This window comes from Macaca mulatta, chromosome 6 (assembly GCF_049350105.2).
Source record: "Macaca mulatta isolate MMU2019108-1 chromosome 6, T2T-MMU8v2.0, whole genome shotgun sequence".
NCBI lineage: Eukaryota > Metazoa > Chordata > Mammalia > Primates > Cercopithecidae > Macaca > Macaca mulatta.
This window is the reverse complement of record NC_133411.1, coordinates 68,341,701-68,353,904: the sequence shown is the minus strand read 5'-3', so window position 1 is coordinate 68,353,904 and position 12,204 is coordinate 68,341,701. Positions and strand designations below refer to the sequence as shown.

Here is a 12,204-nt window from a genome sequence, read left to right as displayed (position 1 = left end):
CTGCATAGTATTCCATGGAATTCACCTTCATTTTCAATATTGTATATGTTTATTGCAGTGAGCTTAATCCTAATACAAATGACAATTTTATTTTATTTTTATTTATGTTTTTAAATTTTTTTCTTTGAGACAAGATCTCACTCTGTCACTAAGGCTGGAGTGCAATAGCACAACCATAGCTCACTGTAGCCTCCAACTCCTGGACTTAAGTGATCCTCCCAACTTGGCCTCCCAAGTACCTGGGATTACAGGTGTGTGCTACCACACCCAGCTATTTATTTATTTATTTCTCTTTTTTGCAGAGATGGGGGTCTTGCTGTGTTGCCCAGGGTGGTCTCAAACTCCTGGATTCAAGTGATCCTCCTGCCTTGGCCTTCTAAAGGGCTAGGATTATTAAAGGGGCATGCCACCATTTCTAACTGACAGTTTTCTTTTAATGAGCAGTCACCATATAATAGGCTCAGTTCTAAGCATATTTGCCCATTTCATCTTCACACCAGTCTAGGAGGTAGTTACTGTGTGTGGCACCCTTTCATATAGGAGGAAACTGAGGCATAATGCTGTTAAGTAGCTTGCTCAAGGTCCAACAATTAAGAGACAGAGCTGGGATTTGAACCCAGGTGGCTGGACTCCAGAGTTTCTACCAACCACCATGTTATACTGCTTTACATGTTTAAAGCAAAGACGTGGTTTTAGCATCAAATATTAACAATGCACTCCCCACATTTTTCTTATTAAATGTAATTGCCAGTTTTTGTATATGTCATTGTCCTAATGTTTTTGAGAAACTTAGACAAAGAGCAAGACCACAGATAAATGGATCCTTCTGTTCAGGTCTCATTACCTAGAAGAGTTTTGACTACAATATATGAGTACTAAAGGTTGATGGTTTATGCTAATTTTAAGTGTAATATATTTCAGAATTTTGTCACATGCATTATTAGTGTGATTTCCTATTCATGGCCTTAGGAGACACTGATTTAAACAATAACAACAACAACAACAACAAAATACAACAAAAAATTTCCCCCATGGGCCAAGAGCAAATTTTAATTTGAGGTCCATTTGTCCAGATAAAGTGTTTTGTTATCTGCACCAAGAACGTGAGCTTTATCCTTATAGCGACCACAGACTCCCATCTCTAGTATCATGATTTTTAATTTGAATTAAAGCTTTTTTTTTTTTTTTTTGCTTTGTTAAGGTGAGGCAGGCCTTCTTGCTGATATTTTAAAAAGCACCTATTTTTCTTTCGGTTTACACTATAAGGCTCCCTGTCCGCATTGAAACTGTCAGCAGATCCCTACCAGGAAACTGGTTCCGAGGTCTAGGGTTTCCTGAGGTAGAGGCTGGTCCTGTGAAAATAATGGGGCTATTTATCCATGTCACCTGGAATGGAGTTAATACCCTGCCAGTCTTAGTTGATATGACATGCTAACAGGATGGGTCTGAACGTTTTCTATAGTTTACTCATGAGTGACTTTCTTTGGCTTACGTAAATGGCAAGGCCAGACCAATTAGCTTATGGACCTAGAAATCATTCTAGGCCCAGATTTTGAGACACTTTTCCGTCAACCATAGTTGCTCTAATACCTGAGATTTGCTGACAGTGCTTGGTTCAGAAAAAGGTTCACTTTCCTGAGCAATTTTTCTTTTATTGGGATCATCTTAATTCTTGTTTGCGGGGTTGAGATGAAGTAATTATGAGCCAGGACTGCACTTAGCTATTTGGGTGACCCTTGTATACCATGAGCTTCTTAGATAGGGCTGATGTTTTCTAATTAACCAGAAAACATTAATTGATCGTGATGACAGGAGATAGTCTCTTTAGCCAGAACCTGCTACTATAATTCCTGATGAATTGAGAATGATGTCTGAAGGAAGCAGACTCTGACATGGTGCATTAGTAATTTTAGGCAAAAGAGGATAATGGTACTAGTATGTATATTTTTTAGTTTCCTCTTCCATTGCTTTGTTTTGCACAGGCTGAAGAAAATAAATGTAAACAGCATATTATGGTGGCTCAGGGTGGATAATAATGGGACATCACTTCCTTTGTTTCAGTGTGAGGTTGCCCCTGATATGTGACAGCTCCAAGGACTAAATATTTTCAATCCCCAGAAAAATCTCGAGTCCCAGTAACATGTTTCAGGTTCTCATGATTATTAGGATTATAGGAGGGGAAGGCAGTGCTGGTCTTTTAGAAAGCTCTCGTCATGAATGTGTTCTGGAGTGAACATTACTAACAGATGAGCAGCTTGAAGTTGAGTCAAACAAAACTTTTAGTGTTTGTAAGGGTCAGGGAGCCAGGGGACAGTCTGTAACTCAGTTGTATGTTGACACAGAGAATGTACAAAAGCTGTGAAAGTTTCCACTCAGATGACTGTGGATGGTTGCTGGCGATTGTCTTGGACAGTAAGAGTTTTCTTCAGAATTGTAGGAGGTGAAGTCTTCCTATGGGAAATTTTTGGACAAGAATACAAATGAAATGACTTGCATGCCTCAGTTTAGAGTATTCTTGGCCTTGTCTGTCAACAAATGGAGATTTGAACATCGGAATTCTAGGGGGGTTTAATGAAATTTTATTAAGGAGATGAGAAGCAGGGAGTCTGTGTTGAAAATTCAATAAAGGGCTTGTTTTCCATCTCAGCCTGGATAATCTATGTTATCTTCGAGTAAAGGGGGTAACAATTCTAACAACCTGGCTTCCTTAGAAGTTTCCATTCTCACATAGTCACCAAAGGCAGCAGCACTGTCAAATAAACAAAGGTTTAATTAAATAAAAACTATTTAAACAGAGCAGAAATATTCTTCCCTGGCTAGTCACAGATTGGACAATTCAAAGAACAAACCCTGGGGGGAAATTGCCAATGGATTACTTTTTCTGTTTTCTATCTATTGCCATGTTTTTCTTTCTGGTGTCAAATCTCAAGTTGAATTCAGTCAATTATCCACAGCCAACAAAAAGTGCATAAACGTCTCTTCTGTTACTGTTTATATTTCACCACTAAACAAAGCAAAATTTTCTTCTCAGCTTCTTGCCTTAGGAGCTTGTAAGTCCAACAAAACAAATAAAATATTATGTACATTCTATTGTCACTATGAAAGCATAAGGACTGATTTAGTTATGTACAAGTTTATTGCCAAAGTTTTTCTTGTTGCTAATGTTACACTTGCTACAAAATGTGTTAAAGAAACAGACAATTTGCTGAGGATTTGGAAGGATTTGTTATTGTGTTAAGTACATTAAGTATCTAAGGGGTATGGTGTTGGGGTTATGTGTATGTCAGTTTCATATATTTTTTGCTTTCTTATTTTAGTTGCCTCTATAATAATTTTGACTTTAAAATGTTTTCTACAGATCCATTATTAACTGCAAATGTAGAAGCATGGTGTAACAAGTAATTGGTATAACTAACACTAAAATGTAATGGGAAATAAGGATACTATTGTAAAGAAAACAAGAAAAACCTGGGGCAGGGGAGCAGTATTGATTCTCTCTTAGAATTCTTAAGATTCTCTGTTCCAACCCTTCTACCATGGAACATTCTTATGTGGTCTAAGTGTCAAAGGTCAAAGGAACTGGGCAGTAACTTATCTTCTTAATTTTCTCTGTGAACATAGATTATTTTCTTTAAGATATGAAAAACTTTTAATTGTGCTCCTGAAACCCATCCCTCTCCCGTCTCAGCCCCGTTGGCTCTTCTTTCTGTGGGTGGGTGAAAAGCCTGCTCATCTGAGAAGGTAGCTCTGAAACTGTTCTGGAAAATCCTCTATTTTCCTCCACAAATGATCGTTTCAGTTTCAAGTTTATTTCAGGTTCATTAATTCTCCCCCTCCTCAGACTTAATAAGAAATGATCCTGCACACGATTAGAATAGGAAAAGGTAAAATAAAATCGAAGCTTATCTAGTTGCCTCAGCGACTTTATGCTTATCACTTTCAGTCAGCATTATTCTACTAAAAATAAAAAGAAAGATGAAAATTACCTCAGGCGTTTGCTGCCGTGCCTGCCCTTTGGTTTCTGGGACGACTCGGGTCCTGAAGCGCGGGCACAGTTGGGATTGCAAAGCCGGGAAGAGACCTTGCTCCAGGTGTAGCTGCGTTTTCCCCAGATCACCTGTCCTTTTCCCCTCCAACAAGGAAGCTGTGATTTTTCTCTGGCCTTTAGAGTCAAAGTGATTCCAGATAAGTAGATTAATGTGTAGAATATCTCTTCTGTGTTGTTCCAGTGCAGCCCTTTCAGCTTTCCAGAGCCAGTTAGACTTGTTATGAGGAGCTAAGTGATTGGCTGGCTCTGGAGCTCAGTTTCATAGATTATAGCCCAGCGTACGAGAAGCACGAGTCCTATAGTTGGCGTACCCAGAGGCCTGCCAGTTCCTGCCTTAATGCATATGTAGTCGTAATTGAGTTCTGACACGGCCTTGGATGTTTCTGTCCTAAATAGATGACATTGCATCTTCAAGACTGTGTGAGTAATCCTGATTTTTTTTTTTTTTTTTTTTTTTTTTTAAGCTCAGTAAATTAATTACATGCCCTGGGAGGGAGTGATTGTAAGTAGAAAATACTGAACTAGCAGATGATTCGTTTTTAAGGCACGGTACTATGTGTATCAAGTTCAAAACGATGAATCTTAAAGCTTCTAAGACCTGGCAGGGTTATTCCAGCTTTGTGCCACGAATCACAGTCAAGCCGCATATTGAAGGAGGCTGTTTGATGCATTTGCTAGCTCTGTTTGTTTTATGGGGTCAGTAAAGTGGCAGAGGTCCAACAGGAGCAGGTTAAAGCAGGATGCTGGGATCAAAGCAGTGGCTTAGAGAGCACTTGAGTCAGGCAAGTTTTAAGGTTTCCCACCCCCACCATCTCAGTCCAAAACTGAGAGCGAGCATCAAATATTATAATAAATGCTTTGGGGACACGGGTGCACAGCAGATAGAGCGCAGGAAAAGGAGAAATGTAGAACGATGGCAGCAATGCTTTCGTTCACTGTAATCCGCAGCCAGCTGAAGACACACACTATGAATAACTGAAACATTTTATATGAACAAACATGCTCTTCAGTGGTTCTGTTTATGTGGTAGAGGGCTGAATGAAACACCATGAGCTTGTTGTAAAAAGCCTTATAAAAGTACATTAAACACATACAGACACAACCATAACAGAAGAAAGTATGTGGATTGGAATTTGTGATTGGAGCAGATCAAATTAACCCAGGGAAGCCGTTGTTAGGTTTGTATGGTTGCTGAGGGTAACTTCTGTTGCTGACAAGGTTTAGGATAAAGCTGGAGCAGACTGAAGTGAAAAACTAGAAAACATCGGCATTTCATTACCTTCTATAGCATATACCGCAGGATAGAATTAATACTGAGTATAGACTGGTAAAGGTGAGCAGTTTACTTTTTGCTTTTAAGTCATTATTGATTTCTCCTAGCCTATCACAAAAAGTAATAGGGCTTTTGCCTATGAAATTAGAGCTTAGAAATATTTTTCTTCCTCCCAAATAATTTTTATACTTTTTCTCAATACAGCACAAAGCTAGGTCATTAAAAAAAATGGGTTGCTTTTCAAGTTGCTTTTTGTCTTATTTTTCCTCTTTAAACCTGTAGATACAAATGTATATATTTGTGTTATATATAACGCTCAAGCATAAATCATTTGAACAGTTTTTAAAATCACAGGCTCCTGTGGCAAATATAAACTTTTAATAGTTATAGTTGGTAATTACTAACCAATTCCTATAAAAATAACATTAGTAGTTTATTTTTGATTGCACCTAGTTAAACAACTGGCATGATTTAACCAGTAGGAGAGATATATAGTTGTGTTTTGCATAATTTCGTGTTTCGATCACACTGGAAATGCAAAGTTTTGTTGTTAAAAATATTTTTGCTTTCTGAAATATTACCCCCTTTCAGATCACACCAATGAATGAAGTTTATAGAAAGAAAAGAAGCCAACATAGACTCCTTTTCTGTATCAACCAAATATATGCAAAACAGATAGATTTTTAAAAATGTAATTTTAATACATTCCTTTAGAAACACATTTACTTCGTGAAAAAACAGTATAATGGGTTCATTTATTGACCCAGAATAGCGAGTTGATTTGTTGAGTTTCTGTAGCCATAGACACGAATAGTAATGGTTGGCTCATTCTTAGCTATACATTCCTAACTGTATTAGTGGGAGAAAGGAGTGCATCTATAAAAGAAATATAATCCCATCCCTCAAGGTGGTTTGGAGCCCATCTAAGAGTAAGAAGTAGTAGAGTTGAAGCTGCTCTATCTGAATCAGCTCCTGACTTCAACTCAGCTCCTCTTTTTCCTTGGGTCCATGTGGCCCACTTGGTGTAGTATTCATATCTCCTTCTACCTTTTCATACCTTCATTGTTTACATTACCTTGCTTGGGTGCTTATTGAGATGAATGACATAAAAATGCTTAATTGTCAAACATTAATCAGCTACCTATATAATTCAGAGGATGTTTAAAACCAAGGCTCAGGGAAATTCTGGTGGGCGTATACTAGGACTATTTATATCTTGCATCCGTTCTTTCCTCTGGGACCTCCATCTCTTCAGTTCTTCCTGAGATGCCAGAGTCATATCTGTTACTTGTGAAAGAATAGAGCTTTAAGAAAAGGAGTCTAGAGGTGCCAGGTGCCCAGTGGACAGTGGGCTGGGGGCAAGGCATGGTGGGGAAAGCAAAAAAAAAATCTCCCAAACAGCAGTAGTTGATCTTTCTTCTATCCACTCCTCTCAATTTTCTAAAGCCATTTTTGTCTAACTGTGGAAGTTCTTTTGCAGATAAGGTTCTGTAAAACTATGCATATCTGCCATAGACAGATGGATTTGACAAAAGATGTATCCAAAAAGGAATGTATCACATCATGAACTTGCTAAGTGTTCATGAATACACACTGGCATTTGGAGACTATTAACACTACCTACTGAAGCAAAGACATAAATCCAAATTGAAAAAAATATTATTTCTTGATTGAATTACATTTTCCAATGGGTTTTTTTTTTTTGGGTTAATTTTGTCTTTGGAAAAACTTTCTCTTCCCTCCAACGTTTTTCCTGTGTTATATATAGGACTAATTTGATTTCTTCAGCTTGCCTGAGAATTTAATTATTCTTACTTTGGGTTTTCAGAAGAGTTGCTGTCTACCTTGAGCATGTTTAAAAAAAAAAACAGAACAAAATGAATGAAACAAATGTCCCCCTTCCCACCGAAAAAGCACACCATCAAGGAGTTAAATGTCTTACATTTGTTTAAGTCCCTCCTTTTGTGGAACTAGACACTGGTGGAGGAGGAGCTTTCATGTAATTTCAAGACAATCAATGATTCCAACTTAACTGTAACTGTGCTCCTCTAATTTCTGATTTCAAGAAGCAGAACATTTTGGTGAATTAATCTTGGAGTCAATGGGACCACACTCAGGCCATGAAACGTTTTCTAAGCCTCAGTGTCTATGTCTGTAAAATGAAAATAATGATATATGTTCTGATATTTTACTGGATTGGTGACTATCCACATCACAATAAGAAAGTGCTTGTTAAAAGAACATTGTAATATGTAATTTGTAATGTGCTATACATGTACTCTATTATTGTGATTGTAGCTTATCACGCTAAGGTTAGGATCCTTTACTTCTAAAAGCATATTCCCAGTAATGGACAAAACTTCTGAAGCAAAGAAAATCTTCACTGTTTGATCCTAATGTTATGAAGGCTTTTGGAGCTTACATTTTGTTTAAACTCCCATTGAAGATCCCATTGGAGCTTTAATGCTGATCCATCTATTACTTGAGTATTAAAAATACCAGTAGGTTTACTGTGATAAATGAAGGTGGCATTGTATGTGAAAACATATTTAGTAAACTTCCATGTGTCATAGCCATATAAATGTTACATATTACAACAATTATCAGTGTATTAATAAAAATACTTTTTCAAATTTTCAATTTTTAAAATGGAAAGTATCAGATATATTTCTTATTGATTAGATTGACTAACTTTCTAAGCTATGTCTGCTTCCCTCAAACAGGATGAATGTTCTTGTTGGTTAAGCTTGTACCATAATTTTCTTTCCACTTAGATATAGCACTAAGCCAATAGTTAGATAAGCATTCCTTCACAGCCTACATTTAGAGCTGCCAATGACGAAGTTTTGGAGGACATATTTTCCTCACTGGAAAAAGTGGGTTAGGAAATTTAGACTGACAGATGTTCTTGGATTTTTTTTAAATTCCTGTCTTGACTCTCATTATTAAATTTTGCTAAGGAAATAATCTTGTAGGTTTTAAGGCGATGCTTATTCCTAGTAGGTCTTTTCATCTCAGGGATACAATAAATGATCAAAATGACTTTCTGAATGATTTGAAAGATCAATTAGCAGCTTTGAATCCCAAATTTTTAGGTGGTTCTGCTTCAGAAAATCATTATGCTTTTTGGAATAATGTCCATAGCTGCATCCTACATTTCAGTGGTTTGAGCTCACTGCTGTTATAGTTTGATGATTTCCTAACAGCAAGATTGGTTAGGTTAAAGCAGTTACCCATTTCACCTGTTGAACCCTTTTAAAAAAATAGATGAAATCATAGAGGAATCACAATAAGTAAAACATATTAAAATGGAATGGACTCTCTTCCACTTTTATCTCACACAGCTCACCCAGAAATTCATGAAGGAACTTCCTAGGAATGAAACAATTTCATTTGTAGTAGTATTTGAAAACTGGATCTAGGACCGTTGACCTGACTCTTTTGTGCCTTTGGTGATTGGATAAGAACACTTCTTCAGTAATTTAAAACTATAGTGAAATAATGTTATTTTTTAAAACTTCTCAATAAGACTTTTATTCAGCAAAAATCAGCAGTTAGGTGCTAGAAACACAAAGATGAACAAGACATAGTTTCTTCGAGGAACTTATAACCTAGTAGACATTTATTTCATGTTTGCAGAACTTTTAGGATACTTCTCAAAGAAGAAGGGTTATTTATGAGGTTGCTACTTTTCTCCTTAAAATATTTACAATGTTAATAATGAAGGAATGACCAATCTGTACTATATACAAAAAGTGCTGAGTAGAAATATATTAATTTTCTTGGCCGGGCATGGTGGCTCACGTCTGTTGTCCCAGCTACTTGGGATGCTGAGGTGGGAGGATCACTTAAGCCTGTCAGGTCCACGCTGCAGTGAGCCGTGATTGTATTACTGCATTCCAGCCTGGGCAGGCAACAGAGTGAGACCCTGTCCCCCACCTACCCCCAAAAAAGAAATATAAAAATTTTCTTATCAAATTTTACTTTTTAGAGTCTCCAACCTTATTTAGTTCAGTCACCATATTTGACAAATAAATGGTGGAACCAAGATGCTAACAGGTTTAAGTTTCATATACAGTAGAACTGAGACAGGAACCTAGAGTACCTGGAACTAGAATCCAGATCTCTGCCTGTTCAGTTTAGGATGTACTGACAATATATATTGCTACTTAAAATGGCTAAAACAAAATTTATAAGCATCTATATATTTTGCAGCGAGGACAATTATCTACAAACATGATATTTAATAGAAGATATGATAATAACATCTAAGATACACAATTATGTTATAAAATCCAAAATCAACAAGAAAGGAATAAAGGTGCACCATTCCGGGAAATACATTTCCAGAGCTTTAGATGTCCTTATTAGCTTCTACATGTTAGTTTTGGTAATGTTAGCCGCTATAACATAAAATCTGAAATCTTGTTGACTTAACTGAGAAGTTTATTTCTCAGTCAAAGCTAAAGTGAGTATTCTTGATGGGCAGATTCTTCTCATTCATTCAAGCAGTATTCTTGTGACTCCACTCTTACCACCTTGTTGTCACAACCAGCTTCCTGGTGCCTGTGCTTTGACAAAGGAGAAAACTCGTAGAAGTCTGCTCACCTTCTATTGGCCAGAGCTTGGTCACACAACCCCATATAGTGAAACGGAAGCTGGGGCTATAGTCCTGTTTGTGTCTGGGAAGAATAAAAAGTTGGTTTGGTGATTGTCTTAGTTCAGGCTGCTGTAACAAAGTATCATCGACTGGGTGGCTTCTAAACAACAGAAATTTATTTTATTTTTTTTACAGCTCTGGAGGCTGGAATTCTGAGATTAGTGTGCCAGCCCGGTCAGGTTCTGGTGAGGGCTGTCTTTTGGGTTGCAGGTGGCTGACTTCTCCTAGTATCTTCACATGGTAGAAAGAGAGTGAGCTAGCTCTCCGGCCTCATCTTGTAAAGGCATGCACCCCATTGCTGATGGCTCCACTCTCATGACCTAATTATCTTCCAAAGACACCATCTCCAAGCACCAACACATTGGGAATTAGATCTCAGCATATGAATTTTGGGGTGACATAAACATTCAGTCCACGACAATGATCAACTAAGCTATTTCTGCCATACCTTTTTTTCTTTTTTCTTTCCTTCCTGTTCTTCAGTATGTCTATGTAGAATCTCTGCCTTGTAACCAATAAGGTAATGAAAAAAATTATAATATTTACCATCTGGAAGAAATTAGGATAATGATTTTACTTTTAAATTCTTGATCCATATGTTAAAAAATTTCGAAGGCTATTAAAATATCACTGAACGTTGTGATTATAGAGATTGCTATGATTTAATACTTATGTTTTATAATGAAAAAGTAGTCCTGGGCTATTTTTCTCTCTTTACCTCACCTATCCTCTTCTATGTCAGGTATTTGAATCCTTTGCTTCATAGTTTTATGAAAAGGTGGGGAGAAAATGAAAAATTATCAAGGAAGATGAAATAGCTAATCAAAATTCATTCACTCCCCATAGTTCCTTGGGTATTTTATAAACTTTGCAGTAAATGCTAACTTCTTATTGGGGAAAACTGCTGTAAAGTAAGTGTACAGGTAGGTTTTGGAGAAATTTTTCTTGCATTGAGTTGAGCAAATGGTGCAACTAGCATCAGCTTGGTTTGTAGCTGCTCTATTTTTTAGAAGCTAGAAGGTTTTTCTCCACCATGAACTTCTAGGGATCAACAAAAGTATTTATATCACAAATCAAAAAAACACAGTTACCTACTCAGTAAACAATGTTTTTTTCAGATTATTCTATTTAAAAAATCTCTCCAAATCTGTTCATTTTCTTTTAATAAAACATCAGGTTTCAATAAAAATCATGACCCTGTCAAACCAATTTTAGTCCTTTACCTTGGATATATTAGGTTCAAATATTTTTGTTGGGTGTTAAGTCAGTCATAACCTCAGCTATTTTCCACAACTAAATTATTTTCCTCCTATAAAGCAAATTTACAATCAAGCTATTTAAGAAATAAAGACAACAAATAGAAACTGTTTTAATCTTCATGTCCTGACCTAAAAAATAGAAGCACTAACTCATGTCACATTCTCATATGTATCTGATTAGACTAGGAATGCCTAAAAAGAATTTTCCCATAACTCCATTTACTTGTTGTTTATTTCCCTGGCTCATTCCAAAAACAATTTTAAATACAACACCAAAAGAGTAAAATATCCTCAATCTAACATCCGAGCAATCTTTTTATTTTGGTGAAAACAATAATAATAGGCACTTGCATATTTCACCCTGAGGCATCGAAAACACTGACATGTCTCAGTTTTAAGATTCTGAAGATTATATTCTATTTAATAGAGATTTTAAGTATATTTATTATATTTTTAGTCTTTGAACTAAGGCAGTCCACATATGGGTATAAAGTAATGCCTCAAAATAGTGTAGTAATTATTGGTGCAAAAGGTTGGTGCAAAAGGAATTGTGGATTTTGTCATTAAAATGGTGAGAACCACAGTTACTTTTGCATTAACCCATAACTCTGTGGTGTCTGGAGCCAGACTGCCTAGGTTCATATCCCAGCTCTGCCACTTAGTACTTGAGTTACTCTGGACAAATTAATTTTATTTTTATTTTTATTTTTTATTTATTATTATTATTATACTTTAAGTTCTAGGGTACATGTGCATAATGTGCAGGTTTGTTACATATGTATACTTGTGCCATGTTGCTGTGCTGCACCCATCAACTCGTCAGCACCCATCAACTCGTCATTTACATCAGGTATAACTCCCAATGCAATCCCTCCCCCCTGCCCCCTCCCCATGATAGGCCCTGGTGTGTGATGTCCCCCTTCCAGAGTCCAAGTGATCTCATTGTTCAGTTCCCACCTATGAG

At 36.7% G+C, this 12,204-nt stretch overlaps 2 protein-coding genes and 1 long non-coding RNA gene across 5 annotated transcripts in view; 2 read left to right on the top strand and 1 right to left on the bottom strand.

Annotated features, from left to right (window-relative positions):
- PDE4D (phosphodiesterase 4D) overlaps nucleotides 1–12,204 on the top strand; it is a 1,577,486-nt gene that overhangs the window by 33,002 nt on the left and 1,532,280 nt on the right. Inside the window, exon 1 of one of the 3 annotated variants that reach the window (XM_028850059.2) lies at nucleotides 4,336–4,468. The exons of the other annotated variants lie outside the window; for them this stretch is intronic. The gene's annotated coding sequence lies outside the window, so the exon portion shown is untranslated. Of the gene's footprint in view, nucleotides 1–4,335; nucleotides 4,469–12,204 lie in introns of those variants that run through there. 3 annotated transcript variants of the gene reach the window in all.
- On the bottom strand, nucleotides 2,553–4,282 carry LOC713151 (uncharacterized). Its single transcript, XR_013418355.1, has 2 exons — nucleotides 3,987–4,282; nucleotides 2,553–2,749 (listed from the first exon to the last, which is right to left on the bottom strand). It is a non-coding gene; the product is annotated as an uncharacterized LOC713151 (long non-coding RNA).
- Nucleotides 4,332–12,204, top strand: part of LOC144341431 (protein SET-like) — a 33,599-nt gene continuing 25,726 nt past the window's right edge. Inside the window, exon 1 of the mRNA XM_078004766.1 lies at nucleotides 4,332–4,468. Coding sequence (XP_077860892.1) covers nucleotides 4,445–4,468 — 24 coding nt within the window. The 5' untranslated portion in view covers nucleotides 4,332–4,444. The remainder of the gene's footprint in view (nucleotides 4,469–12,204) is intronic.